Here is a 26916-nt window from a genome sequence, read left to right on the forward strand (position 1 = left end):
CTCAGGGGTGTCCAACACTTTTGCGACCCCATGGACTGTGGCCCGTCAGGCTCTTCTGTCCATAGGATTTCCCAGGCAAGAATACTGGAGTGGGTTGCCATTTCCTCCTCTAGGGAATCTTCCAAACCCAGGGATTGAGCCCACATCTTCTGCATTGGCAGGTGGATTCTTTACCACTGAGCCACCAGGGAAGCCCATACTTTAGAGTACATGCAGGCTGGTAAATTAATCACTTTAAAATTTGCACCAGAGTTTTTATTAAAATAATGAAGTTTCTTAATAAATAGAGAAAAATTTTTATGAGATAATTTTTTGTCATTATTTCACTCACATTTTCAGGTGACTTGTTGTTACCTAATTCAGCATTCCTTACTGTCAAAGCAAAATATGACAAGCAGTTTTTGGTAGAGCTGTTCTATTCTTATTGTCCCAGCTTTACTAGCAGGAAATATTTTCAGTTTGTTACAAAGGCTCTTCTCTATGCTGTGTATGTCAAATAAGTACTTTAATTCTTTTTTTTTTTTGGGACACATTTTTGAGTCCCCAAAATGTGGTGACTATGACTTCATATTGCATTGTCATGAAAAATAATAAAATAATTATCTCGCATAAAAATATGGAAAATCAGATCTATCTGACACCAATGTATGTATGCTAGTACATTGCACAAAACAGACTATTTTAGATGAGGTAGTATCAAAGGACTCTGTATATGTTTGGGGGCAAGTGTCACAGAAGAAGGTTTTGTTCATAGTTGAGCTGGTGGAGCTTTGCTAACACTATTTTTGTTTGTTTGTTTCCCAGAATTACATAGAAAGGCTCTTCTTCACCTAACTCCTTCTGTTCTAACATAATCGAACCCCACGCAGTTCAACATTTGAGCTGTGGAATCAGACCAACCTAAGGTCACAACCTTGCTGTTTAGCTCTGTGATCTGTTTCTTCATATGTAAATGGATGATTATCCCCATCCCTCCATCACAAGGTTTCTATAGAAAATAAGTGAGCATACAAACAAGAGCACCCAAAATAGAGAAAGTGCTCAATAAATGGTCCCTTTTTCTCGTTTCTATTATCTCCCTAGAGTGAAACCTGGCCCCAATGTGAAGGCTGCCCAAGTACAAACAGCATCACATCCAACTCACACTTCACTTTCCAGTCCTGAAGGTGAGGGCTTTTGTGCTGCATTGCCTCTCAATCTCCATCCACTTTCTGCACCCCTCCTGGAGAGGGTCTGGAGACAGAAGCATGGGAAGCTTAGAGGAATGGGGAAAACCCACAACAGGGGAAGCAAAGGATAAGAAAGCAAATCATCAACCTCACAGTGTATTCTGAGGATACCTTCAGTTCATTTTACAGAGCAGTCAGAAGCAAATTCAACAAATGGAATCAACTTCTTAAGGTAGAAAGAAAACTTAGCTTTTAAGGAAGTCTGTGACGAATCTCTTTTTAAAATAAAGACTTCGGCCATCTCTTGAATTTATCTAGTACATAAACTTGGGCTTTTGTATATTGATTGACTTTCACTCAAAAGAGGAAGTATTTAAACTCTGTTTTCTATAACACTTACATATCTATTTTATCTAGGTTATTTTAATTTTGACATAGATATGACTTTGTAGAGGATTTGACAAATAGAAACTTACACTGGAACTCAGCACAAAAACAATTATCATGAGTTTATAATCCTAGAGGTTTTCTTATTTTTAATTTTACATATTTTAAATGGAAGTTACTGAGTCCTTAGAACCAGCTAGGCAGGGTCTCAGGGCTTCATATATTAAACATTTCCTCACAACTCCCCATGCAAGGTGGGTGCTCTTATCTGAGACACCGAGAGCCTACCATGTGCCTTCTTGTCTCCATCACTTTGAGTTTTATCCAGGTAGAGAATTTGAAGTCATTTGAAGTCATTTAATCTGCCACTTTTAAACATTTTGATCTTTGGGGAAAATGGGAGAATCTCGCCACCTGGTGGCTGTTCCTGGTATGTGACAATAAAGGGGCCCCTCTTTGATCTCAAGAAGAAAGCAGGGCTCTGCCTTACTGCTCCAGTCTCTTCAGGCTCCTCTCACACACCTGAGCTGGCCTCTCTTCTAGGGTGATTGTCTTTAGAAACCACTTGCCTTGTTCTGCCCAGATACATCCTAATAGAAACTGAAGTAGCAGTTTTTTTTCTCTATTCTTCGAGTGAGGAAGTTTCACGGGACAGAGTCCAGCAATGATGGGCCAGAATGCCCCTGATTTTATTTCATTTTCAGAAAGATCAGATATTCAGTATTCATACTTTCTTTAAGAAGAGATTCACAGTTGGCCAGAAAACTGTCATTCTAAAATATCCACTTCATAGCTGCCTCCTATCTCGGGTTTTACCTCTAAAGCTGAGAAAGATCAGGTATTCCTTATTTCAAACAATTCATGGAATTAAAACGTTGCATATAAATTGAATTTTGGAATTTCTCACCATAATCATTATCTGGGTACATTGTTTTCTTAAACACTTAATTAATACATCACAGCTTTTGAAATTCAGTTTTCTCAATTCTAGATAGAGGCTCTATTCATGATTTCTAATTGTTGATGGACCTGTGCTCAACTAGCTGTATCAGAGTCATTTGGGGAAATTAAAACACAGACACTGTGGTATCCTGCGGTATCCTGGGCCCTTCTCCAGAAATGCTGGTTCAATAGGTCTGTGGTGAATGCTGTGGTGAAGCCCAGGCATCAGCATTTCTAAATGTTCCCCAGGAGGTGCTGAGAAGCAATGAGCTCACTTTCACTGACCATAATGAAGAGTGCTGGTGCTTTACACACAAATCAGATAGTTTTCACTCACCAGCTTGGCAAACCAGAAGAGTAGTAGTCCGTATCCCTTTCTAATGATGCCGTGAGAAACACAGCAGTATTGTTTCTGCTGCCCAGTCTGTAAACTGCAGCAAAAGATTTGAAAGTAATCAGTTATTTTTAGCATCTAAAATGTTAAGTCCGCTTGTAATCCCAATTTAGGACCAAGGGCAAGGAAGTTCATTGTATTACTAGCATTACTTGTAGTGACAAACAACTGGGAATGAACTGATGGTGGACTCAATTAGGATCTAGTCACTCAGGGAGGTATTATGCAGTATTTAAGAATCAATTAGGCCTGAATGTTTTTTACACAGTGTATGTGTATGTGTGTGTGTGTGTGTGTGTGCGCACACATGTGCACTCAGCTGAATCTGACTCTCTGTGATCCCCTGGACTATAGCCCACCAGCTCCTCTGTCCATGGCATTTTGCAGGCAAGAATACTGGAGTGGGTTGCCATTTCCTCTTCCAGGAGATCCTCCCGACTCAGGGGTTGAACCCACATCTCCTGTGACTCCTTCATTGCCAGGTGGATTCTTTACCACTGCACCACCGGGGAAGCCCACAAATACTGTTAAATAAATGAGTTGCTGAGTTTCATATACACACACACACATACATATGTGCATATATATATGTATATTCCCATTTATAAAGGAAAAAATTAATAAAGCTGGAATATTGACTACATATACTTGTGTCAGTAGAAAGATGGAACACATAATTTTATCATTGAAATCTTCATGGTGGGAGGAGTGCGAGGATTTTTAACTTCTTTATACATTTCCACATTTCACTCATCACAACCAATGTGAATTTTTTTTTTTTTTGGGTAATCCAAAAGACCCAATAAAGTGTTTTTGTGTTTGTTTTTGTTTTTATTGGCCATGTCGAGTGGCATGTGGTATCTTAAATCTCTAACCAGATATTGAACCCATGAGCTCTGCAATAGAAGCATGGAGTCTCAACCACTGGCACCAGGGAAGTCCAATAAATTATTTAATAACACATTGGTGGATCAAAGAGTAGTATATTCTTCCTCCAAATTTCTGGTTTGGCATGATTATCATTACCATTCAGATAAAATTTAAACTATAAAATACTAGTAATATATGTATACATTATGAAAAATTATGCTATAGAGAACCAACACTGTGAACCCATGTCCAGATTAAGAAATAGCACATTACTATTACCTCTGATGCTCCCTTGAGATCCTCTGTACTCCCTCCCCTCCCTTTACTCTGGAGTTGTCTTCTTCATACTGGTGATTTTCTTTATGGATTCATACATGTTCACCTTAAACAATATATATCTGGCTGAGTAATATTTCATTGTATGTATATATCACATTGTGTTTATTTGATCATCCAAATAAAAATGTACGTTTGAATCGCTTCTTCCTTTGGTCTGTGGTAAATAGCGCTGCTATGAAATATGAAGAAGTATGAAAAACTTTGTGTCCAAGCATTCATTTAAAGTTATCTGTTTTCAATTCTCCTGAAAGTACACTTATGAGTGGAATTTCTGGGTAATATGGTAATTTTATGTTTAACTTTCAGAGAAGTCACTAATTTTTTCGCATCAGCGGCACCATTTTAAATTCCCAACAGCAAAGTATGATGGTGCCAATACATCCACATCCTCACAACACTCGTTATTACCTGTTGTTTAATGGTAGTCATCCTAATGGGTATACATTCATGTCTCATTGTGGTTTTAATCTTTGTCCAATTTTTTATTGTGTCATCTGTCTTTTTGTTAGGGTTTCCCTGGAGGCTCAGCTGGTAAAGTATCTGCCTGCCAATGCAGGAGACACAAGAGATGTGGGTTTGATCCCTGGGTCAGGAAGATCCCCTGGAGGAGGAAATGGCAACCCACTCCAGTACTCTTGCCTGGAAAATTCCGTGGACAGAGGAGCCTGATGGGCTACAGTCTGTGTGGTCGCAAAGAGTCAGACACGACTGAGCCTTGTCTTTTTGTTGTTGAAAGAGTTGTTTATGTTGTCCACTATAAGTCCTTTATCAGAAATGTGATTTTCAAATATTTTCTCACATTCTATAGGTTGGCTTTTCACTTTCTTGGTGGTGTCTTTTTATATACAAAAGTGTTTAATTTGATGAAATCCAGTTTGCCTATTTTTTCTTCTGTTGCTCATATTTTTGGTGTCATATCTAAAATCCATTGTCAGAAACAAATAAAAGAGAAGACTTGCCCCTATGTTTTCTAAGAATTTTATAGTCATTGATCTTATGTTTAGGTCTATGATCCTTTTAGAGCTTCGCTGGTGGTGCAGTGGAAAAGAATCGACCTGCCAACTCAGGAGATACAAGAGATGCAGCTTTGATCCCTGGGTTGGGAAGATCCCCTGGAGGAGGAAATGGCAACCTACTCCAGTATTCTTGGTTGGGAAATCCCATGGACAGAGGAGCCTGGCAGTCTACAGTCCATGGGGTTGCAAAGAGTCAGACTTGACTTCGCAACTAAAAAACAACAAAATGATCCTTTTAAAGTTAATTTTTTTATAGGATAAGGTAGAAGTCACGGAAACTTTGATAGCGATTTCATTAAATACGTAGATTGCTTTAGGTAGTAAGAACGTTTTGACAATATTAATTCTTCCAATCCAAGAACATGGGACAACTTTCCATTTCTTTGTATCATCTTCAATTTCTTTCATCAATGTTCTGTCAAACAATAGTCAGTTGTTTCTTTATTGATTTTCTGCCTGCTGGTGTTCTATCCACTATTGTAAGTAGAATAGTGAAGTCTCTATCATTTTTGTATTGTCAATTTCTCCCTTCAGATCTATTGGTATTTGCTTTATAGGTTTAGGGGTTCTGATGCTGGATATGTACATATAATTGCTCTATCTTTCTGTTGAATTGAATTTTATCAGTATATAATGACTTGTCTCTAGAGACAACTTTTGACTTAAAGTCTATTTTGCCTGATACGAGCATAGCCCCATGCTGTTTTTGGTCATCTTTGCACGGGATATCTTTTTCCATTTCTTCATTTTCAATCTACGTATATCTTTAAATCTGAAGTGAGTCCCTTGGGCTTCCTTGGTAGTCCAGAGGTTGAGAATTCACCTTGCAATGCAAGGGACACTGGTTCAATCCCTCGGTCAGGAAGAACCCACGTGCCTTGGAGCAGCTACGCCCAAGTGCCACAACTATTCTATTGTGCTCTAGAGCCTGTTCTGTACAACAAGAGAAGCCACACAATGAGAAGCCTGAGCACCACAACTACAGAAAGCCCTGTGCACATCAACAAAGACCCAGCACAGCCAAAAAAAGTAAAATAAATAAAAATTTTTTGAAAAGAAATGGCCATAAAAAATAAAGTGAATCCCTTATAGACAGCATATTGCTAGATTTTATTTCTCAATTCATTCAACCACTTTTTGTCTTTGATTAGAGAATGTCACAAATTGGTGGTTTATAAATAAATTAATTTTTCACAGTTCTGGAGGCTAGAAGTTAAGATCAGGGTGCCAGCCCAGTCGTATAGAGACCCTCTTCTGGGTCACAAACTTCTCATTGTATCCCCACATAACTGAACAGGTAAGAGACCTATCTTGAACCTTTTGATAAGGACCTTAATCTCATTCATGAGTGGACCCATCATGACCTAGTCAATTCCAAAAGACCCTGGCTCTAATACCATCACATAAGGTATTAGTATTTCAATGAATTTTGAAAATTACATATGAACTTTTAGAAGGAAATAAATATTCAAATCATAGCATTATATCTCTGGCCCCCTAAAATTCATGTCCATTTTGCATGCAAAACATGATCATTCCATCTCAACAGCTTCCAAAGTCTTAATTTCATCTAGCATCAACCAAAAAAAATCTAAGTTTAAAGTCTCATATAAATATCACCTGAATCAGATGTGCATGAGACTCAAGGTATAATTGATTCTGGGATAAATTGCTCTCCAGATGTGAATCTGTGAAACAAAAAAAAAAATTATGTGCTTCCAAAATGCAATGTGGGACAGGCAGTAAGGCAAACTCTCCCAGCCTAAAGGGAGAAATAGGAAAGAAGAGGGTGGCAGGTCCCAAGCAAGTCCAAACCCAACAAGGCAAACATCAAATCTCAAGGCTTGAGACTACTCTTTCATCAGATACTCTCCCTGCTAGGTCCACTGGGATATGGAAATGACCTTCTGTGCACACTGGGGTATACCTGCCCCCATGGCTTTGCTGCAGGCAACCCACATGGCAATCCTCACTGGCTTAACTTGCATGCTTGTAGCTGTCTCTGTCTGGAACTGCACACCAGGGACTCTGCTGACTTGGATCATGGGAGAAACCATATCCACATGGCTCCACTGAGCATTTTCCTGGCAGGGACTCCCTGTAGTAACCTCATCCTCTCTGTGGTCTTCTGCCTGGGTTGAGTGCCCACATCTCTAGATGGCTCCATTCTTTGATATCTAGGCAGAGGCAGACATCTCTGAGGGTTCTGCTGGGCAGGGGCCTGGCCTTCACAGCTTTGGTAGCATTGCTCCCATGGCTTTGGGTGGCACCACCCCCACATTCATGGGCAAGGGTTGTCTGGTCTGTCAAAATCCAAGTGATATATTCCCAACTTTTGATACCAAAGAGGAAGCCTTAATGATCTCTAAATTGTCTTTGGGGTCCTTCTTCCCTTGTTTTGAGGAATACCACATATCCATAGCTCAATAGCTCTATGTGCCTCTCCTATAAAGTTTAAGAAGTCTGACTACTTTCTTTCATTCCTTCCTATCTCCTTCTGCTTCAGGTCAAATGGGCTGTTTTCCTTTTGGGTGGCTATAGTCATTATTCACACTGTTGAAAATTTTACATATAGTTCTGATACTGTATCAGTTGTACTTGGAATGAAATTTGAGACTTCCCAGGATGTTTATTTAAACTGCCAACTGAATTCTGCACATGCAAATGTAACTTTTTCCCTTCTAAATTTTGCCTTAAAATGTCACAATGAAAGGTACTTATGTTGCAGAAAGTTTGTGAATTAAACACCCAAATGCCTGGGTTGTTTGGGAACAAAGGATTAAAGAAGGAGAACGTTAAGCTTTATAGAAAAGCAAATAGTAACCATTAAAGCCAGAGATCAACAGATACACGAATAAACAAAATGTAGTACCTATTTTCCAATGCTGCAATATAGTTCAGTCTTAAAAAGTAATGAACAGTAAAAATTAATACAACATTGTAAATCAACTATACTTTTATTTAAAACCATATGATTATCTCAATAGATGCAGAGAAAGCCTTTGACAAATTTCAACACCCATTTATGATAAAAACTCTCCAGAAAGCAGGAATAGAAGGAACATACCTCAACATAATAAAAGCTATATATGACAAACCCACAGCAAACATTATCCTCAATGGTGAAAAACTGAAAGCATTTCCTCTAAAGTCAGGAACAAGACAAGGGTGCCCACTTTCACCATTACTATTCAACATAGTTTTGGAAGTTTTGGCCACAGCAATCAGAGCAGAAAAAGAAATAAAAGGAATCCAAATTGGAAAAGAAGAAGTAAAACTCTCACTGTTTGCAGATGACATGATCCTCTACATAGAAAACCCTAAAGACTCCACCAGAAAATTACTAGAACTAATCAATGATTATAGTAAAGTTGCAGGATATAAAATCAACACACAGAAATCCCTTGCATTCCTATACACTAATAATAAGAAAACAGAAAGAGAAATTAAGGAAACAATTCCATTCACCATTGCAATGAAAAGAATAAAATACTTAGGAATATATCTACCTAAAGAAACTAAAGACCTATATATAGAAAACTATTAAAAAAAAAAAAAGAAATTATGACATATGCGTCAACATGGATTAAACCTTGAAGATATTATGCTACATCAAATAAGTCAAACATAAAAGAACAAATACTGCATAATTCTACTTACATGAGCTACCTAAGACAGTCAAATTCATAAAGATAGTATGGTGATTACCAGGGCCTGGAGGAAGGGAAATGAAGAGTTATTGCTTAATGGTTACAAAGTTTTAGCTTGGGATAATGAAATGTTCTGGACATGAATAGTGCCGAAGGTTGTGCAACAATGTGAATGTATTTAATGCTACTGAACTCTATGTTCAAAAATGGTTAAATGTTAAATTTTAAGTTACCTATATTTTACCACAATTTTTAGAAAATGGATGGAATGGGTGCAAGAACCGACAACCAATCCAATGCAGGGTTGGGGGGAGGGTGGGAAGTGAACACAGAAACAGACCCCCTGGGAGCTGGGTGTATGATGTTAGACATTAAAATCAATGGGGAAAGAGTGGGCTAGCCACTGAACAGTGTTAGACAATTGGTCACTGATATGGTAAAAGATAAAATTATATCCCTTCATCATTCATGAATTAAATTATTGTTGAATCCTACTATCAAACTATGAAAGACTAAACTTCAAGATTTCAGAAAAAAAATATCAATGGTAATATCTGTGTGACATCAGTAAAAAAAGATTTCCTCAACATGGTATGGCAAGCTGTATAAGCTTCCCAGGGCTGCTGAACCAAAGTGTCGCAGACCAGATGGTTTTCAACATCAGAAAGTTGTTCTCTTACAATTCTGGAGGCCAGGAGTCTAAAATCAAGGTGTCAGCAGATTTCTGAGGCTCTGAGTGGAATCTTCTCTTGTTTCTTGAGCTTCTGATGAGGACTGTCAATCCTTGGGGTTCCTTGTTTGCAGCTTCATCACTTCAATTTCTGCCTCTGCTTCCGTGAGGACTTCTTCCTGTGGGTCTTTCTTTGACTAAATCTCCTTCTTTAAATAATGAGTCACATTCTGTGAAGGACCCAACCTATTCCACTATGACCTCATCTTTACTAATTATATCTGCAACAAACTTATTTCCAAATAAGATCACATTTCTGAAGTACTGGGGAGTAGGACATTGACATTATCCTTTGTTGGGACACAATTCAATCTGTAACAAAGGCATTAACCATAAAGGAAAGGACTGATAATATTTTAATCACATTGTACAAAAATGAGCAGTTTCTTTCTTTCTTCTGTAAGACATGTTAGATAAAAGATATCATGAAAAAGACATTAGAAGTTCTTTTCTCCATTGTTACTAATCTTGTTACTATAAAATGTTAAGTACAAAATACATAAAAACTACATATTTTACTAATTTTTATTGAAAAAGGAACAAAAATAATTGATTTTTTATTGAAAGGTAGTTGCTTCACAGAAGACAACGGCATCCCACTCCAGTACTCTTGCCTGGAAAATCCCATGGAGGGAGGAGCCTGGTGGGCTGTAGTCCATGGGGTTGCTAAGAGTCAGACACAACTAAGCGACTTCACTTTCACTTTTCACTTTCATGCATTGAAGAAGGAAATGGCAACCCACTCCAGCGTTCTTACCTGGAGAATCCCAGGGACGGGGGAGCCTGGTGGGCTTCCATCTATGGGGTCGCACAGAGTTGGACACGACTGAAGCGACTTAGCAGCAGCAGCTCGAGAATTTCCAGTGGGACTCCTGAGGCTTGATCCCGCCTTTGCGTATGCCGATTCAGCCTTTGTGTATGCTGAGCCTCCTTCCTAATGACCTTTGCCATGGGCAGAGTTCCTCACGCTGGCTCCCAGCAGCTATCTTTGTGTCTTCTTTGGAGAAATGTCTGTTTAGGTCCTTGGCCTAATTTTTTATTGGGTTGTTTGTTTTTCTGATATTGAGCTAGATTTCTGGTGGTAAGGTGGAAAGCCCCAGTGAGGGCTTCCCAGGTAGCTAAGTGGTAAAGGATCCAGGATACCAAAAAAGCTTGTGTTGTAGATCTCTTGGTTGAAGTTGCTCTGCTAAGGCTGCCTTACTTTCACCTTGTTTTTGAAGTACTCTGAAAAGTGAAGGGTCAAACTGGGGGTACTGTTTTTTCTTTATAGATTATTTAGCCAATTAAAAAGGCTCCGAAAAAACTGGCTTCTTGGTCCAGGTCAACCAATCGTTCATTAGTTACAGAGACAAAAATTCGATCATTTTCCTTAAGCTCAAATATTCCTCCTTGATAGATAGAATAGAGTCCATATTCTGAATCTTTAGACCAACAACTATTTCTAGCACTTTTCATCAGCAGTATAGGGTCAGGATAGTTTGTGTATTTGTAAATATATTGTACCATTTGTTTGATTTTTTTTCTGTTCTCTTCTGTTGAAACAGTTCCCAAAACTTCCTCAGGTTCCTGAAATCGAAAGTATGTTTGGGAATAGATGTAATAAAATCCTGTTTGAAGGATAACCAGCTCTCCATTCCTTAAGTACAAATTATTCAAGAATGAATGTCCTTTTCTTGATGACTCCCAGGAATTTATTTTATGGCCCACAGCTTTTTCATTCTTGGAGCCTGGGATGAAGTTTGGAGAAAAATAAAATTAACTTGTAGTAAAGCAAGGAGTTTCCCGATAACTGTGGCTAGACAACGCTTTGGTTGGAATTGTCCCGCATTGTAGGAAGACGCTTTACCATCTGAGCCACCAGGGAAGTCAATTTAAAACTTCACGCTCCCTCAATCTTCCAAGGAGTCTAAATTTTAATCATATAGAAATCTGGAGGCGCCCATGCCATTGTGACCTGTTTGAAGTCCCCTATTTTGCTGCGCCTCGACCATCACAGTCGGCTCTGAATGGTACCATGGGAATGGTTCATTAGGGTAGCCGTCTACTCCTGGGAAGAATTTCTGTCCAGAACCCCTACCTCCTTTCCTGTGCTGGTGAGCTCAGATTGACAATGTAGAAGGAAACCAAAAGAAACATATCTGTTCCTCAAGCCTAGAGCTCATAAATTCCTGCTACTCTTTTAGGTCTTTTTGGATTCCTCCTTGGTCTTTCTCAGTAACCCAGTGTCAAAATCACCTCCCAAGCAGGAGGCATCTCGAGTCCAATAAGGCAAGGTATAGGGTTTGGCAAAAACGCCCAGATTTAAAGATCTTCAGATCTTTGGATCTTTAAATCCTGAAGATTTTGAATGAAGATGGGCCTTACTGAGATAGGATATTCCTTTAAACTTTGGGCTCATCTCTATGATTGGTGCAAATTTTAGTTTTTCAAGAGTTTAAAACCACCACCATATTACCTGATGAACTGTAAATAGGAATGGTGAAATAACAATCTCACAAATAGGCAGAACACATAAATTACCTCCAAAAATACCAGTTCAGGAATACCATGAAGGCAACTGCTCAGAGTAAAACCAGACAAAAGCCAACCAGCCAACAAAAAAAAAACCAACAAACTTTTCATTCGTTAACTGATGCCTGAAATACCTTTAACCTAGGACAAAATTTCTCACAATAATAAAAGCACTACTTACTGAGTGCTTACAATGCACTAGCATTTTGCATTCATCTTCACTATTTTGTGAGTTAAACGTTATCTCTACTTTTTATGTGAAGAAAATGAAGCTTGGGACTTCCCTGGTGGTCCAGTGGTTAAGACTTTGCCTTCCAAGTCAGGGTGTTTGGATTCCATCCCTGGTTGGAGAGCTAAGATCCCACATGTCTCTTGGCCAAAAAACCACAACATTAAACAGAAGTGATATTGTAACAAATTCATTAAAGACAGTAAGAATGGTCCACATCAAAAAAATCTTTTTTTAAAAAAAAGAGAAAAAAAATGAAACTTGATTGAGTTAAGTAATTTCCTCAAAATGAAGAACTTAGTAAGGAGGAGCTGGGATTCCCATGGGGTGTTTAGATTACAAGACTCACACACTAACTTCAGCAATATATGAACACCTGTTCTCCAGTTAAAATTAGGCTTAACATAATTGGTTAACTATTTGAAAATAAATTAACCTATTTGGTTAAACAATATGAAACTGACATTTCCATAAGTGCAAAGTGGTCAAATATTGGCCATTTTTTCTTTTTGTGGTTCAACCTAATGCAAATGTCACTGGGAGGGTTTGGTAACTCACTGGAAAAGTAGATCACTGATTTAGAACCTTTGCAGAGGAGAAAAATTTGATGAAAGAGTGAGAAATTACTTTTAAAAATAAGAAAAGCAAAAATGGGGGCATGGGAAACCCTAAGTTCTCTCATTTCCGAATTTTCTTGAGGCCAGTTGTGCCAGGCAGTAACTAAGCTACTCATCTTATAATCTTGCTTCTGAAAAGAGTCAATCTGAGACTTAATTACTACTAACCATTTTGTAGATAGCCATATAAACATTTCAGATACAAAAATAAATTATTTAGAACAAATTCTTCCCTTCCCTTCCTTTAAACCATATATTAATAATTTCTCTTACCTAGAACTGGCAATGTACTTTTTTTCCGATTGCTTCCAGTTATATGAGCAGCTACCCTCTTAGGACCCTTTTCTCTCTCTAGGTAAGGATTATATTGCTTTTCTAAAAGAGAAGTAACAAAGAATCATCAGCACTTGTCAAGCTACTTCACAAATACATTGCTGTGCACAGCACTTGTCAATCAAGCATAGCAAACACACTGGGCTCCCAAAGTTGATTATATGGGTTTCCATAAAACCAACCTACATTTTAGTATTATGAGTAGTCTACTTCAGCCTATGTTTAATTCACAAAGTACTTTAGATAGGAGGAATAGGGAGTATCATTAGCCATAATTTATTGGCATCTCAGGGGTAAGGTTCTACTAGAATATAACAAAGTGAAGATTCTGACACTTTTACTAAACAACAATAGTAACCAAACCGTGGACATATAATACTCCTGCTGAGGCGTTAAAAGTGCACAAATAACCAGGTACTGGCAACTGTCCACTTTGAGCTGTTTGTAGAAAAAGACTGATACCAATTCTCATCATTTCAATTATTTTTTCCTCTTTGCTAGCTACTATCTACTCTAAAGGAAGAGCAATTACAAAACATCATTCACTATCTCAGATGGGGTTTATGGCTCAACTTTCTTTGTGGCCACAGGATTCCACGGTTTACATGTCCATAGATGCCACAAATTGATATCCAGCAGTCACTTCTCTTGGAGAAGGCAATGGCACCCCACTCCAGTGCTCTTGCCTGGAAAATCCCATGGATGGAAGAGCCTGGTGGGCTACAGTCCATGGGGTCGCTAAGAGTCGGACATGACTGAGCGACTTCACTTTCAGTGTTTCACTTTCATGCATTGGAGAAGGAAATGGCAACCCACTCCAGTGTTCTTGCCTGGAGAATCCCAGGGGCAGGAGAGCCTGGTGGGCTGACGTCTATGGGGTCACATAGAGTCGGACATGACTGAAGTGACTTAGCAGCAGCAGCAGTAGCAGTCACTTCTCTCACATCCCAAAAGGTATATGGAATGACATAATGGTCATGATAATCAGTATATGGACGTATAAATCATTGATTCACTAGATCACAATAAACAAATCACATTTACTGACCACCATCTGAAGTACTCTAGAGCAGACTAAATGACCACAAATTCAACAAATTACTCTTTTAAAAATCAGCTAAAACTTCTCAGGAGGCTTACATTGGTTGTTAAGATCAATTGTATGGTTTCACCAAATAAATATGTCCATGGACAAGGCAGTGCTTCCATGGGGGAGTCAAAGATTAATCAGTGATAGTATAATCTGAGCCTTCAAGGGACTTAAAGTGTTTAGGGAAGATACAAATTAGAAAGTGAAAATTGACCCATGTGAAATAGAAAGGAAGGATGATGAAAGATTCCTATTTGTTGGAAAGCTGAGTCAGGGGAAGTTTTGGACTAAGGTCCCTTCATTCACTTACTCTAGCAAACCAAAGTGCCCATTATGTCTATGCCAGGCACTCTTCTAGGAACACAGAGAAATAGCTATAAACAAATGAAAGCAAGAAAGTATTTGAGGTGCAGGACAATTATCTGAAATGAAAAGGGTGGAGAGGCTTAAAGTCCACAACAATGGGAGAAGGGCGTTCACAGAGATCTAGAACAGTGTCCCCAAGACAAGATGCACACAGCATTCCTGGGACACAGGCATCGGAGGAGTTCAGTTTCAGGCTTGAATGAGGAGTTAAACTATAGAGGATTTGAATGTTAAGCTAAGAGATTTGGATTTTACAGACATGAGAAGACTTTAAACAGTTTTAATCAGGGAAGCAAAAAGATATGTGTTGTGCTTTAGGCTAAACTAACTCATAGTAAGGTCTGATGCTAGAAACTGAGAGGGCTAGAGATTGGTGAGTTAGCAGACAATTGTAATTGATCAAGGTCTGAGAATAGGAAGCCTCCATCTAGACTAGTAGCAGAGGAAACTGAAATGAGGTGACAAAATTCCATAGGGGAGAAAGAAATAGGAAGAAGACTTTATCTATCTGGTATTGTTACTTATTCAGGATAGTGGGTATTTGTACTATATTGAAGACTCAACACAGCTTGGGGATGTAGGGTCAATTACGTTACTCTCAGAATGCTCAGCTTTCAAAGTTGGTGTGTTCATTTACTTTGAATCTCCAGTGACAAATAATTCATAATGTCTTGACTGCTCTGAGACTTTATTTTTTTTTTTTAATTTTATTTTATTTTTAAACTTTACATAATTGTATTAGTTTTGCCAAATATCAAAATGAATCCACCACAGGTATACATGTGTTCCCCCTCCTGAACCCTCCTCCCTCTTCCCTCCCCATACCATCCCTCTAGGTCGTCCCAGTGCACTAGCCCCAAGCATCCAGCATCGTGCATCGAAACTGGACTGGCATCTGCTCTGAGACTTTAACACTTTGCTTTAAAACATTCCGTAATGGAATCCAGTTATGAATATCTTGCATTTGAGGTCAATGCAAGGATATAGGAAAGCCTAGATATAAGAGCAAAATCTGAAGAGAGGAAATTTCCTACAGACTATAGCAAACAACTCCCAGACAAGAAGCCTATGAATATGTATATTTGGGTGTCATGGATACATTTAGGTATACTGAGAAGTGTGTGATTTCTGCACCGCACTGGGATGAGTATAAAAAAGAATATTTTTCTCCCAGAACTGAAAGTAGTACATGCATCTTCTATAAACCATGGATCTGGTGTTCCTCATTAGAAGAGTTGGAGGGACTTCCCTGGAGGTCCAGTGGTTGAGAATCTGCTTTGCAATGCAGGGGATGCAGTTCGATCCCTGATTGGGGAACTAGGATTTATATACCATAAAGCAACTAAGCCCATGTGTCACAACTGCTGAGTCTGAGCACCACAACTAGAGAGTCCATGTGCTGCAAGGAAAGATTCCACATGATGCAATGAAGATTCCGTGTGCCATGACTAAGATACGAGGAAGCCAAATAAACAAATATTTTAAAGAAAGAAGAGATGGCATGTTCATCATTCCTGCTACTGCCTTTGGCTTTGGGGAAATGACCAGAAAGAATGCTTAGATCCTGGGACCAGGTCTTGCCTTCATATTTAATAAAGGATGGTGGGGTTTATCAAGGGATGAGGATGCTGATTGTAATGGGAAAGGATAGCTGAAAAGTAGGAATACATCATTAACCAAATATCTATTTTAAAAACACTGTTTCTTCTCTGCCAGCATGGGGTACTCCAGGACTTTAAGTCTGTGGTACATTTATGGAGGCCTGTATGACTGTTCGTAGGGGAAAATGTGGTTATGGTGAGCTAAATGTGAAGAAGCAGCAAATTTAATTCATCAGTTACATTAACTTATGTCTTGATTAACAAAATGTGTATTAAGAATTTGTATGTAAACAGAGATGGTGGTGGGACAACACTGTGAATGCATTAATTGTCACCAAATCATATGCTTCAAGATGGTTAATCATATGTTATGTGAATTTCACCTCAGTCAAAACATGCAGACACACACACACACACACATGCACGCCAAAGTTGGTGCAGGTAAGGACCAGGGGATAAAAGAGAATCTACTAGGCTTGAGATATAGAGGTAAGTCCAGATATAGCGAGGTGAGAGAAATAGGCATGTTTTCAGTCTTTGTAGATCTTTTATGTAGTCGGGAATCAGAACACAGAGAATATATACATATTTTTTCTTTGATTTATACACATGTACTTATCAAAGGAAACTAACAAAATAAGTATGACAGAAAAACAGGATGTGGGGAAACTTTCTTAGAAAGCTGATCAGAGAAGTTCTCTCTGAAGAGGTGATGAGGATGGAGGATGAGGAGATGTGAAAATCCAAGAATGGGAGAAGCCAGACAGAGGACCAGAGAAGCCAGTTTGGTCTTCTCTGAAAGACCCACTGAAAGGGGATGTGGGTTAAGAGCAGTTGGCTGACTGTCAGTGGAGATGGCAAAGGTGTGGGGACTACAGAATGAGGATTTTGGGTGGGGAGAAGGATTGTTGGGAGAGAGATGATGGAGCAAAATTTTTGCATAAAGAAAGGCTTAGAGCCTAGGCATGGTCAGAAGCAGAGAAGATGGGTAACTTTGGACCCCTTATTTTTTTTTCCAGCTATGCTCCAGAAAGCTACCCACATTAGAAGATAAAAGCAAAGAATGGAAGAAGTTGAGATGAAAGGTAAATCCACATTGGAAGAATAAAATTTCCAGGAAATAAAGTTCATACCTGAGGTGGGCCTCAGATTTGGTTCAAATGCCAATGCCAAAAGGGAAACAGAATCAAGCATCTTGAGTTACTGAGCATCAGTCAGAGGTGGGATGTTTGGGTGGGAGTAGAGAGCAAGAGGATGGAGAAGTACTCAGCTTATCAGGAGGTTGACACTAGAAAATTAAAACAACAACAAAAAATAATACCTGGATTTGTAGGAATCATTTCCTCAAAGGTTCTCAAAGTCATCTGCAAATAGTATTGAATAAAGCTTGTTAATTTCCCTAAGCATTTAAATTGATTATTGAATGCCTATGGCTCTTCTTGCTGATGTCTAACAGGAAATTTCTGCATTTAAGATATCAACTTAGGCAGCTTTAAGTTGTTCAAGCAAAGAGCATGTGGGGTAGGATGGGATCTGGGGTAAATACAGAGTCAGCTGTCCCTACTATTGATGAAAGGATGGCCCTCTGTCTGAGAGACCTCTGTTTCTGGATGAAGTCTTTGAAATGCCATACCTGGAACACCACAGAAAGGAAGAGTCATTTTTCTCCAAGTTAGGTCAGCCTAACGTGCCCAGACTTCCTTGTGGCTAACAGACGTGATGGCCATGTCACCTCACTTTCTGGGAGGCGTGTCTGCATGCAAGCATGTGTACAAGTGCATTGTGTGTCTCTGAATGTATGAGTGTGTTAGATTCCAGGGGCTTTAAATTATTGGACAGACCCAAGACTGAAGGTGTAAGGCACACTCCCTTTCTCTCATGACACCCACAGACATGCACAGCCCATCCAGTGGTGACCTGCTAGCACCGTGTCATTCTCTCATTTCTGAGAATGTGGCTGAGACATTCTCACCATAAAGAGATCTTACCAAATTTTCATCTCTTACTAAATACCTCATATCATTTTCTTTCCCTACTTGCTAACCAGTGGGGAAAACCAGGAACAAAGAATGAATTTGAGCCCTTCTGTTCAATGAGCCCACTCTGACATGACTCACCCACGGCTTTAAACTCCTCTCTATTCAGTCCTTCTGCCCGTCCCTGCCCACCTTTCCCTTCACTCTTGTTAATCACATAACTGTCAGAAACTTCCTCTGTACTCCAGCCCCATATCTGCATTTTCCTTTGTCAAAAGCCCTGACATGTTGATGTATGGCAAAACCAATACAATATTGTAAAGTAATTAACCTCCAATTAAAATAAATAAATTTATAAAAAAAAAAAAAAAAAAAAAGCCCTGACCACAGATAACAGGTTGGGGCTCCTCTGGGGCAAAGGAAACTGATGTGTGGGAAGGGAAGCAAGGGTCTCAGCACATTAGCTCTGCCACTGGCCTTCTGAGCCAGAAAGGAAAAAGGAGGAGCAGGAAAAGGAAAAGGCTAATTCTTACAGTGTGGTAGGCAGAAAAAAAGAACAATTATAATGAGACTTCCCTGGTTGTCCAGTGGTTAAGACTCTGCCCTCTGACAGCATGGGGCACTGGTTCAATCCCTGGACAGGGAAAAAAAGATGCCCAAGAAATAAGATGCCATGTGGCACAGCCAAAATCAAAAGCACACAACAAAAAAACAGAATGGTTAGAATATAAGCAGATGGACTGGATTAAAATTTGTTCATTATCAGCCCTGGGAAATTTTCTCAAGTTACTTAACTGATATGGACTATTTTAATTTCTATATCTTTTTTTTTTTTTTTAAAGAAAAAAGAAGATAATAATGATTCCTTCCTCACAGCTGTTTGAGGATTAGGGGAGATGTTAATAACATGTGGAATGTCCATAAAGGACATTTATGGAAAATGATCTGTTTGTTTATATGGTACCTGGAAATATGGGGAAGTCTTTTCCCCTCCTATGCTACGCTTTCACCTGCCCTGGGTGCCCTCTGTTGTTCTGTCCGTTCCTCATTTCCACAAAAGATAAAATATTTAGACTAGATGAGGAAGCTCTCTGGAAGAGAGGAATAAACTCTAGAGCAGGCTTCAATCAGGACCCACTGTGGGGTGGATCCCACCTTTTCCTAGTTCTGTGAATTTGAGGACAATCACTTAAACACTCTGGGTTTCAACTTTCTCCTTTACAAAATGAGGACTCTAGACTTCATGATGTAAAATGTTCTTTCTCCTCTGAACCTCCTATGCCCACTGGTAAAGTGACACCGTGGTTCACCTACCTTTTTAACAAACAGATGGAGTTGGGACTTTAGTTCCCAGCAGGGATTGATTATACTCTCATCATCTCTGGAGTCCCAGGAACGGTCATCTTCCTCCAAGAAGCAAGCCAAGCCACTTTTGAAGTATTTGTTCTGCATCTGGGTTTAGATGGATATAACACAGTATTACACACAAGTGCTTTTTCTTTTTGCTCATTTACAAGTTAAAATAACAGAAACCGATGACATGTTCAGAGGAGTCTTAGTACCTTGCATAAGCTCGTTGTCTGAAGTAAAAGTAAGCACGCAGTCTTCCATCCTTTGAATAAAGGTAAGCAGTTGAATGTGGGAGAGAGGAAACAGGTGTGAGCCAGACATCTGGGGTCACAATGCCTTTGCGGCCCCTGCCTTTGGATAGCTGTGTGTTGCTCAACAAATTGCCTCTTCACTTCAAAATCTCTTCTTCATTTGCATTTCAAGCTGGTTCCCTGTGGTGAGCTCTGAGGTCCCTTCCAGCTCTGACATGGTATGACTCCCACTCAACAGTTGGAAACCCATGCAGGTACAAAGTAGGAGTGGAATCTGTTTACGTTCCAGGATCCTCCCGCCAAATTAATCAAACACTTTAGGGCAAAGGTAATGCAGATGACACCACCCTTATGGCAGAAAGTGAAGAGGAACTAAAAAGCCTCTTGATGAAAGTGAAAGTGGAGAGTGGAAAAGTTGGCTTAAAGCTCAACATTCAGAAAACGAAGATCATGGCATCCAGTCCCATCACTTCATGGGAAATAGATGGGGAAACAGTGTCAGACTTTATTTTTCTGGGCTCCAAAATCACTGCAGATGGTGACTGCAGCCAGGAAATTAAAAGACGCTTGCTCCTTGGAAGGAAAGTTATGACCAACCTAGATAGCATATTCAAAAGCAGAGACATTACTTTGCCAACAAAGGTCCGTTTAGTCAAGGCTATGGTTTTTCCAGTGGTCATATATGGATGTGAAAGTTGGACTGTGAAGAAAGCTGAGTTCCGAAGAATTGATGCTTTTGAAATGTGGTGTTGGAGAAGACTCTTGAGAGTCCCTTGGACTGCAAGGAGATCCAACCAGTCCATTCTGAAGGAGATCAGCCCCGGGATTTCTTTGGAAGGAATGATGCTAAAGCTGAAACTCCAATGCTTTGGCCACCTCATGCGAAGAGTTGACTCATTGGAAAAGACTCTGATGCTGGGAGGGATTGGGTACAGGAGGAGAAGGGGACGACAGAGGATGAGATGGCTGGATGGCATCACTGACTCGATGGACGTGAGTCTGAGTGAACTCTGGGAGTTGGTGATGGACAGGGAGGCCTGGCGTGCTGCGATTCATGGGGTCACAAAGAGTCGGACACAACTGAGCTGAATGTTCTATTTCTTGATCTTAGCTCTGACTGTCTCGGTGGTTTTTGTTGTTGTTCAGTCACCAAGTTGTGTCACCCTCCTGCAACCCCATCAACTGCAGCACGCCAGACTTCCTTGTCTTTTACTCTCTCCCTGAGTTTGGTCAAACTTACGTCCATTGAGTCCGTGATGCCATCCAAACATCTTATCCTCTGTTGCCCCCTTCTCTTTGCCCTCAATCCTTCCCAGCATCAGGATCTTTTCCAGTGAATCAGCTTTTCACATCAGGTGGTCAAAGTATTGGAGCTTCAGCATCAGCCCTTCCAATGAATATTCAGGGTTGATATCCTTTAGGATTGACTGGTTGGATCTCTTTGCTGCCCAGGGGACTCTCAACAGTCTTCCCCAGCACCACAGTTCGAAAGCATCAGTTCGTTGGTACTCGGCCTTCTTTATAGTCCAACTGTCTTAGCAGATTCTAGCTATTGTTGTGATGTCTGCTCCTCTGGATAGCAGAATCAGGACTACATTGCCATTAGATATTTGAATCTTGCCTCATTAAAAGTTTACACCAGTTAGGGATTTACCCGCAGAGACTTGAAATACCATTTGAAGGCTCCCTCATTCTGATTGAGGGTAAACATTTACAATGACTAGATCATTTTCTGCTAAGTTTGCACTTGATGTTACACACACACATACACATGTGCGCACACAGCTTATACACTCCAATCCATCTGGGACACTCCAGGATGACAACTGATTAACCTCATGAAGAAAAACAGGATGTTCATGCAAGTTCAGATGGGTCTGTTTTCCTGTTTTCATTTTTAACAACTGGGATTCAGATATTATTTCCATATACAAATCCACTGAAATGCCTTTCTCTGGAGAAATAAGTGGGAAAATAGTCATTTTATCTGTTCTCTGAATGAAGGGGACTTCAAAGCTTGAAGGAAAGATCAAACGTAAGAATGATCTGCTTCCTTCTATAGAAAGACAACCTCATTCCAAATCAAAATGACTTAAATACTGATGAGAACTTTTGGCGAGAGTCATGTGGGCCTGTACCATCAGCCACATGCTCCTTGCACATTTGATCAGGTCTCTCAAGCGTAGAAGTGACAAACCTGACTTAATTCCTTCCCCACTGGCATAGAACATTCATTTGCTTTTAAGTAAATGCTTATTTTCTTTCTTCCTTTTTAAGATTACAGGAGTAAAACATTTGCCTAGGAGATGTAGCGGGGGTGACAGGTGGGGGCCACCTAAATTATGACTGGAGATGAAATTAGGCACCATTCCTTTGTCCCTACCCACCTCCATGTTCTTCAACTGTAATCTGCAATTTATGTGGGGGCTTAAAAGCCTTTCCAAGGAAAGAACTCAATTTAGAAATATAGGAGCATGTTTAGCAAACTGCAGGGAAGATCAGAGAAAAGAGCTGCATTTAGTAGCAAGGCTTTAGGAAAGTTCCAGAAGAATAGTTTTATTAGACATTGTCCAGTCCAACAAGGCTAGGTATTCCTTGGTCAGGTACTGATTTGATGAAACTGAATAAATAAGCTTAACTGGATTTCCCTGGTGGTCCAGTGGTTGAGGCTCTCAGCTGCCAATGCAGAGGTACAGCTTTGATCCCTGGTTGGGGAACTGAGATCCCACATGCTGTGGAGTGCAGCCAAAAGATTAAAAAAAACAAAAAGGCTTAACTAACTTTCGTAACCTGTTGGGACAAAACAATGTGCCTGACACAGAAAGGAAAAAGCAACTCGCCTTCTTACATCATAGAAGTTGGAAAGTGCCAGGAGGTAGGGTCAGGGCTGGGACAGGGCAGAGTTGAGAGGTGCTGAGATCAGGCAGTCAGGGTAGCTGACAGCCCCTGTGAAGTCAATTGGAATTTGAGAGGGTGGAAGAGACCAGAGGCCAGCCCAGATCAGGACCAACTGCTGGCCTCTGGAGATCCTCTGGAAATTTTCCAGAAACATTTTCAGGAGGTGGGGAAGGATTGCCTCGAAAACTAAGGTCCTAAGGAGACATGGGAGGAAGTCTGACAAGCTAATATGACTCCACTGTTAACCCAGATTTAATGAAGCCTGAAGATGTTGAGGATACATAGACACCCTGAAAAACAGAAAATTATAGAATACTTTCCTAAAAGTAAAACAAGTAATATCCTCCTTCATCCACCCTCATTCTACTTCCTAGGTTACCTTTGGAGGATCTCTTTTTTATAGGGTTAAGATCAGCCTGGGTGTGGGCAATTTTGCATATGGTTTGGGCTCACTTGTGCCTCAGATGGTAGAGAATTCGCCTGCAACTCGGGAGACCTGAGTTTGATCCCTGGGTTGGGAAGATCCCTTGCAGAAGGGAAAGGCTACCCACTCCAGTATTCTTGCCTGGAGAATTCCATGGACTATACAGTCCATGGGGTTGCAAAGAGTCGAACACGACTGAGTGATTCACTTTATTTATTTATTTTTGTACTTTACTTTTAAGACTATATAAAAATGTCATTTTCTTTAGATCTGTATGACGGTCATATGGATGGTATAGATAGTTTTACAACATTCATTGTAGAAAATTGATAAAATATAGAAAAATAAAAAGGAAAAAGGGGCACCCATAATCCTATCATCTAGAGATCACAGCTTATTTTTCCTCCTAGATATTTTTATGCTTATGTATTGATTTCTGAACAACAGAAAGCCACAGCCAGCCTGCACGCCTTCCCCAGTTTCCTATTTGGTAGCTTCCTTCACACAACTGGGCCAATACAGGTGAATGACACACGGGCAAGCAGGTGCTGTGGCTATCCCAGGAATGATTAATGATGCTTAATCTCTCTCCCCACTTCCTTTCCACACCCATTCACACTTTGAGAAGGAATTTTCTTCAGCACTTCAGTGGCTGGGACTGTTCTCTTGCTAACCACATCTGGATATTGGGGGCAAGGGGATAAATGTGCTTTTTTTAATTCAGACACTTCTAGGAGGAGAGACAGCTATGGCACTGGGTGCCGGCGCTCCTGTTCCAGGAGCCCTTGGTTCTGAGAAGTGGATTCCACTCAACTGCTGGTGATGCCATCACAAACACTGTGGTTGTCCAGGCCAGGTACAACCAGTCCTTGGCAGGGCTTGAGATCAGCTGTGTGGACTCCTTTGCTGGCTGGCTGGCTCAGAGACCTCAAGATGCCAGTCCTGACCCTCTCTGCTGCCCAGCCATTAGTCTCTGACAATCAGTTTCTGCAAATCCCAAATAGCATAAAGGATCATTTATGGAGCCCAGTGGATAAGGGGCTCCTCCTCCTTTTTCTTCGCCATCTATGATGACACAGCAATAGATAACGCCCTTGTCAAACTTTCTCAGAGACATAGACTTCAGAGGTTAAGCCCATATTTATTGTTTGTGCTTACTGGTCTTGAGGCTTCATTGTGAGGGTTCAGTCCAACATCCCTTAGCCCTACTCAACCCACACTCCCTATAATCCTCACCCACTGTATCTTCTGCAAATTTTCCCTTGCCAGAGTAGAACCTGTGATCTGATTTAGGAAATTAATACTTGTGTTGAATATGCTTTTCCAAACCCTACATAGTCATTCAAAGAGATTCAAATTCATTTTCCCTTGCAAAAATTTCTGATGAAGAGGGTGACAACTTCAAGAGACTGCTCCATGCTAATTACAGCTTACTGAGGAAATGGCAACCCACTCCAGTGTTCTCGCCTGGAGAATCCCAGGGATGGGGGAGCCTGGTGGCTGCCGTCTATGGGGTCACACAGAGTTGGACACGACTGAAGTGACTTAGCAGCAGCAGCAGAGCACCTATTTAATGCCTTGGTTCAAAATTGGGTTTTACCTTTTATCTAACTTCCCTGAGCCTTAGTTTGCTCATCTATAAAATGGGATGATTATATTTACTTTATAGAATTGTTATGAGGATGAAACTTTGAAAGTTTCTGAAACATAGTATTTGCTCAATATCTCAATTCTCCTGTTCTTGATACTCTTAATAAATTCTTCTGTGCATCTATACAGAAGTGTACAAACATATAAACATTTCTGTGCTTAGTTGTTCAGTTGTGCCTGACTCTTTGTGATCCCATGGACCATAGCCCACCAGGCTTCTCTGTCTGTGGGGATTCTCCAGGCAAGAATACTGGAGTGGGTTGCCATGCCCTCCTCCAGGAGATCTTCCCAACCCAGGGACTGAACCCAGGTCTACCACATTGCAGGTGGATTCTTTACTGTCTGAGCCACCAGGGAAGCCCAAGAATACTGGAGTGGGTAGCCTATCCCTTTTCCAGGGGATTTTTCTGACCCAGGAGTCGACCTGGGGTCTCCTGCATTGCAGGTGGATTCTTTACCAGCTGAACTGCCATTGCAAGTATACAAACATAATCAGAAAGAATGTGTGCAGGTGGGAAGATGTTAAGCTTTGAAGCTTCTGTTTTTTAGAATTAAAAAAAAAAAAAGTTGACCACATACACAGATAATTGCATGACTTACATCAGTAAAGAACAGGGAACTTTATTCAATACTCTGTAATCACTTATATGGGAAAAGAATCTGAAAAAAGAGTGGTTATGTATAACTGACTCACTTTGCCATACAGCAGAAACTGACATTGTAAATCAACTACATGCCAATAAAAAATACATTAAATATATATGTGTATGTGTGTGCTGTGTTTAGTCACTCAGTCATGTTTGACTCTCTGTGACCCCACGGACTGTAACTTGCCAGGCTTCTCTGCCCATGGAGATTCTCCAGGTAAGAATACTGGAGTAGGTTGCCATGTCCTCCTCTAGGGGATCTTCCCAACCCAGGGATTGAACCCAGGTCTCCCACATTGCAGGCAGATGGTTTGCCATCTGAGCCACCAGGGAAGCCCTATGAGATGATAGCCGGTCCCTTCTCCAGGGGATCTTCCTGACCCAGGAATCGAACCAGGGTCTCCTGCATTGCAGGTGGATTCTTTACCAGCTGAGGTACCAGGGACTATATAGAAAGCCAAAAGCTGAAGTTGGCTTATTTTCAGTAATTTTGCTTTCAAAATCCACTGCAACTAGCAACATTTGGAATACACCACAGCATTATTACAGGTGACTTAGAGCCCGTCTTTGGGTTAATCCTTGACTGTACCCTATGTCCCAGTAGAACCACATTTGTGAAGGTTGGTTACTCACTCAACAAGTGTGGGAGCTCTGTGCTAGCTCCTAGAGGTGTCACAGAAAGCAAGAGCAGACGCAGTCCTCCTCTGAGGCAGCTCCTCTCTTGCCCAAGAATTTGAGTCAAGAACTCTAAAACGTTAAGCAGAAAGCACTCAGGAATGACAGCAGTTAATATTATAACATACTGTTAACGACAAAACTACCTCAGCAGTTTCATTTCCTGCATCTGCTAGAATCTGGTGGAGCCAGTTCTGCAACTGTACTTTGTGCACATAATCCCTTCAACTCACTTTTGCAAAGTTCTCAGTAATGACAGGCATTAGCAGTTAGGGTCCCCGGGCAGGGCAGAGAAAGAGAGGCTTCTCTTCCTCTGTAAAGTCTTCACAGAGGAGCCAACAGAGGCAGTCAGCCAAACGGTGCTGAGAGCGCCTGTCAGGGAGCGTTTGCATTGTACTGACCTGCTTCAGCTCTTTGTTGAAATACATGTAAAACACGGCCATACCAAAAGCCTGCAGCAGCACTGTGAAGATGAGGATCGGCATGCAGATCTGCCCAAGTCTGGAGCCCGGAGCCTGCTTCAGGGCCATGATCACTGTAGGATGTGACTCCTGCAGAGTGAGTCAAGCAGCAGATTAGGACTGCTTTAGGGTGGAGCCAATTTATAAGTTTTACTTAGTAAAAGAAACTGAAACTGAAAGTTGTAAGAGGAGAAAAAACAGTTGCAAGCCTACTAATCCTAAACGACTAGAAGCTAGGGGGGAGCAAGGCAGGTCCCTACAGTTTTCAGGGGCACGTGGCTCTCTGTCTCTGGTTTTGGACTTCTAACCTCCAGAACTGCAAGACAACACAATTCTGTTT

General features: G+C 40.5%; 2 protein-coding genes across 5 annotated transcripts in view; both read right to left on the reverse strand.

Moving 5' to 3' along the window:
• The window catches only part of GHSR (growth hormone secretagogue receptor), a 23897-nt gene extending 20711 nt beyond the window's left edge, over positions 1–3186 (reverse strand). For both annotated transcript variants that reach the window (XM_010835262.1, XM_010835263.1), the window contains exon 1: positions 2836–3186. The gene's annotated coding sequence lies outside the window, so the exon portion shown is untranslated. The remainder of the gene's footprint in view (positions 1–2835) is intronic.
• Positions 3187–10489: 7303 nt separating this feature from the next.
• Positions 10490–26715, reverse strand: TNFSF10 (tumor necrosis factor (ligand) superfamily, member 10). Of its 3 annotated transcripts, none has more exons than XM_010835265.1 (5): positions 26517–26715; positions 19535–19672; positions 17566–17608; positions 13146–13229; positions 10490–11224 (listed from the first exon to the last, which is right to left on the reverse strand). In XM_010835265.1, the coding sequence occupies exons 1-5, from the start codon at positions 26643–26645 to the stop codon at positions 10773–10775; spliced, it is 846 nt and encodes a 281-aa protein (XP_010833567.1). In that variant the 5' UTR covers positions 26646–26715; the 3' UTR covers positions 10490–10772. The 3 variants fall into 3 exon arrangements, with proteins under 3 accessions (XP_010833567.1, XP_010833566.1, XP_010833568.1); XM_010835264.1 differs by having other exon boundaries at positions 13128–13229; positions 26517–26714; XM_010835266.1 differs by lacking the exon at positions 26517–26715 and adding an exon at positions 19783–20168 and having other exon boundaries at positions 13128–13229.
• Between the last annotated feature and the right edge of the window lie 201 nt (positions 26716–26916).

Source organism: Bison bison, unplaced genomic scaffold (assembly GCF_000754665.1).
Source record: "Bison bison bison isolate TAMUID 2011002044 unplaced genomic scaffold, Bison_UMD1.0 scf7180017864040, whole genome shotgun sequence".
NCBI classification, from domain to species: Eukaryota; Metazoa; Chordata; class Mammalia; order Artiodactyla; family Bovidae; genus Bison; species Bison bison.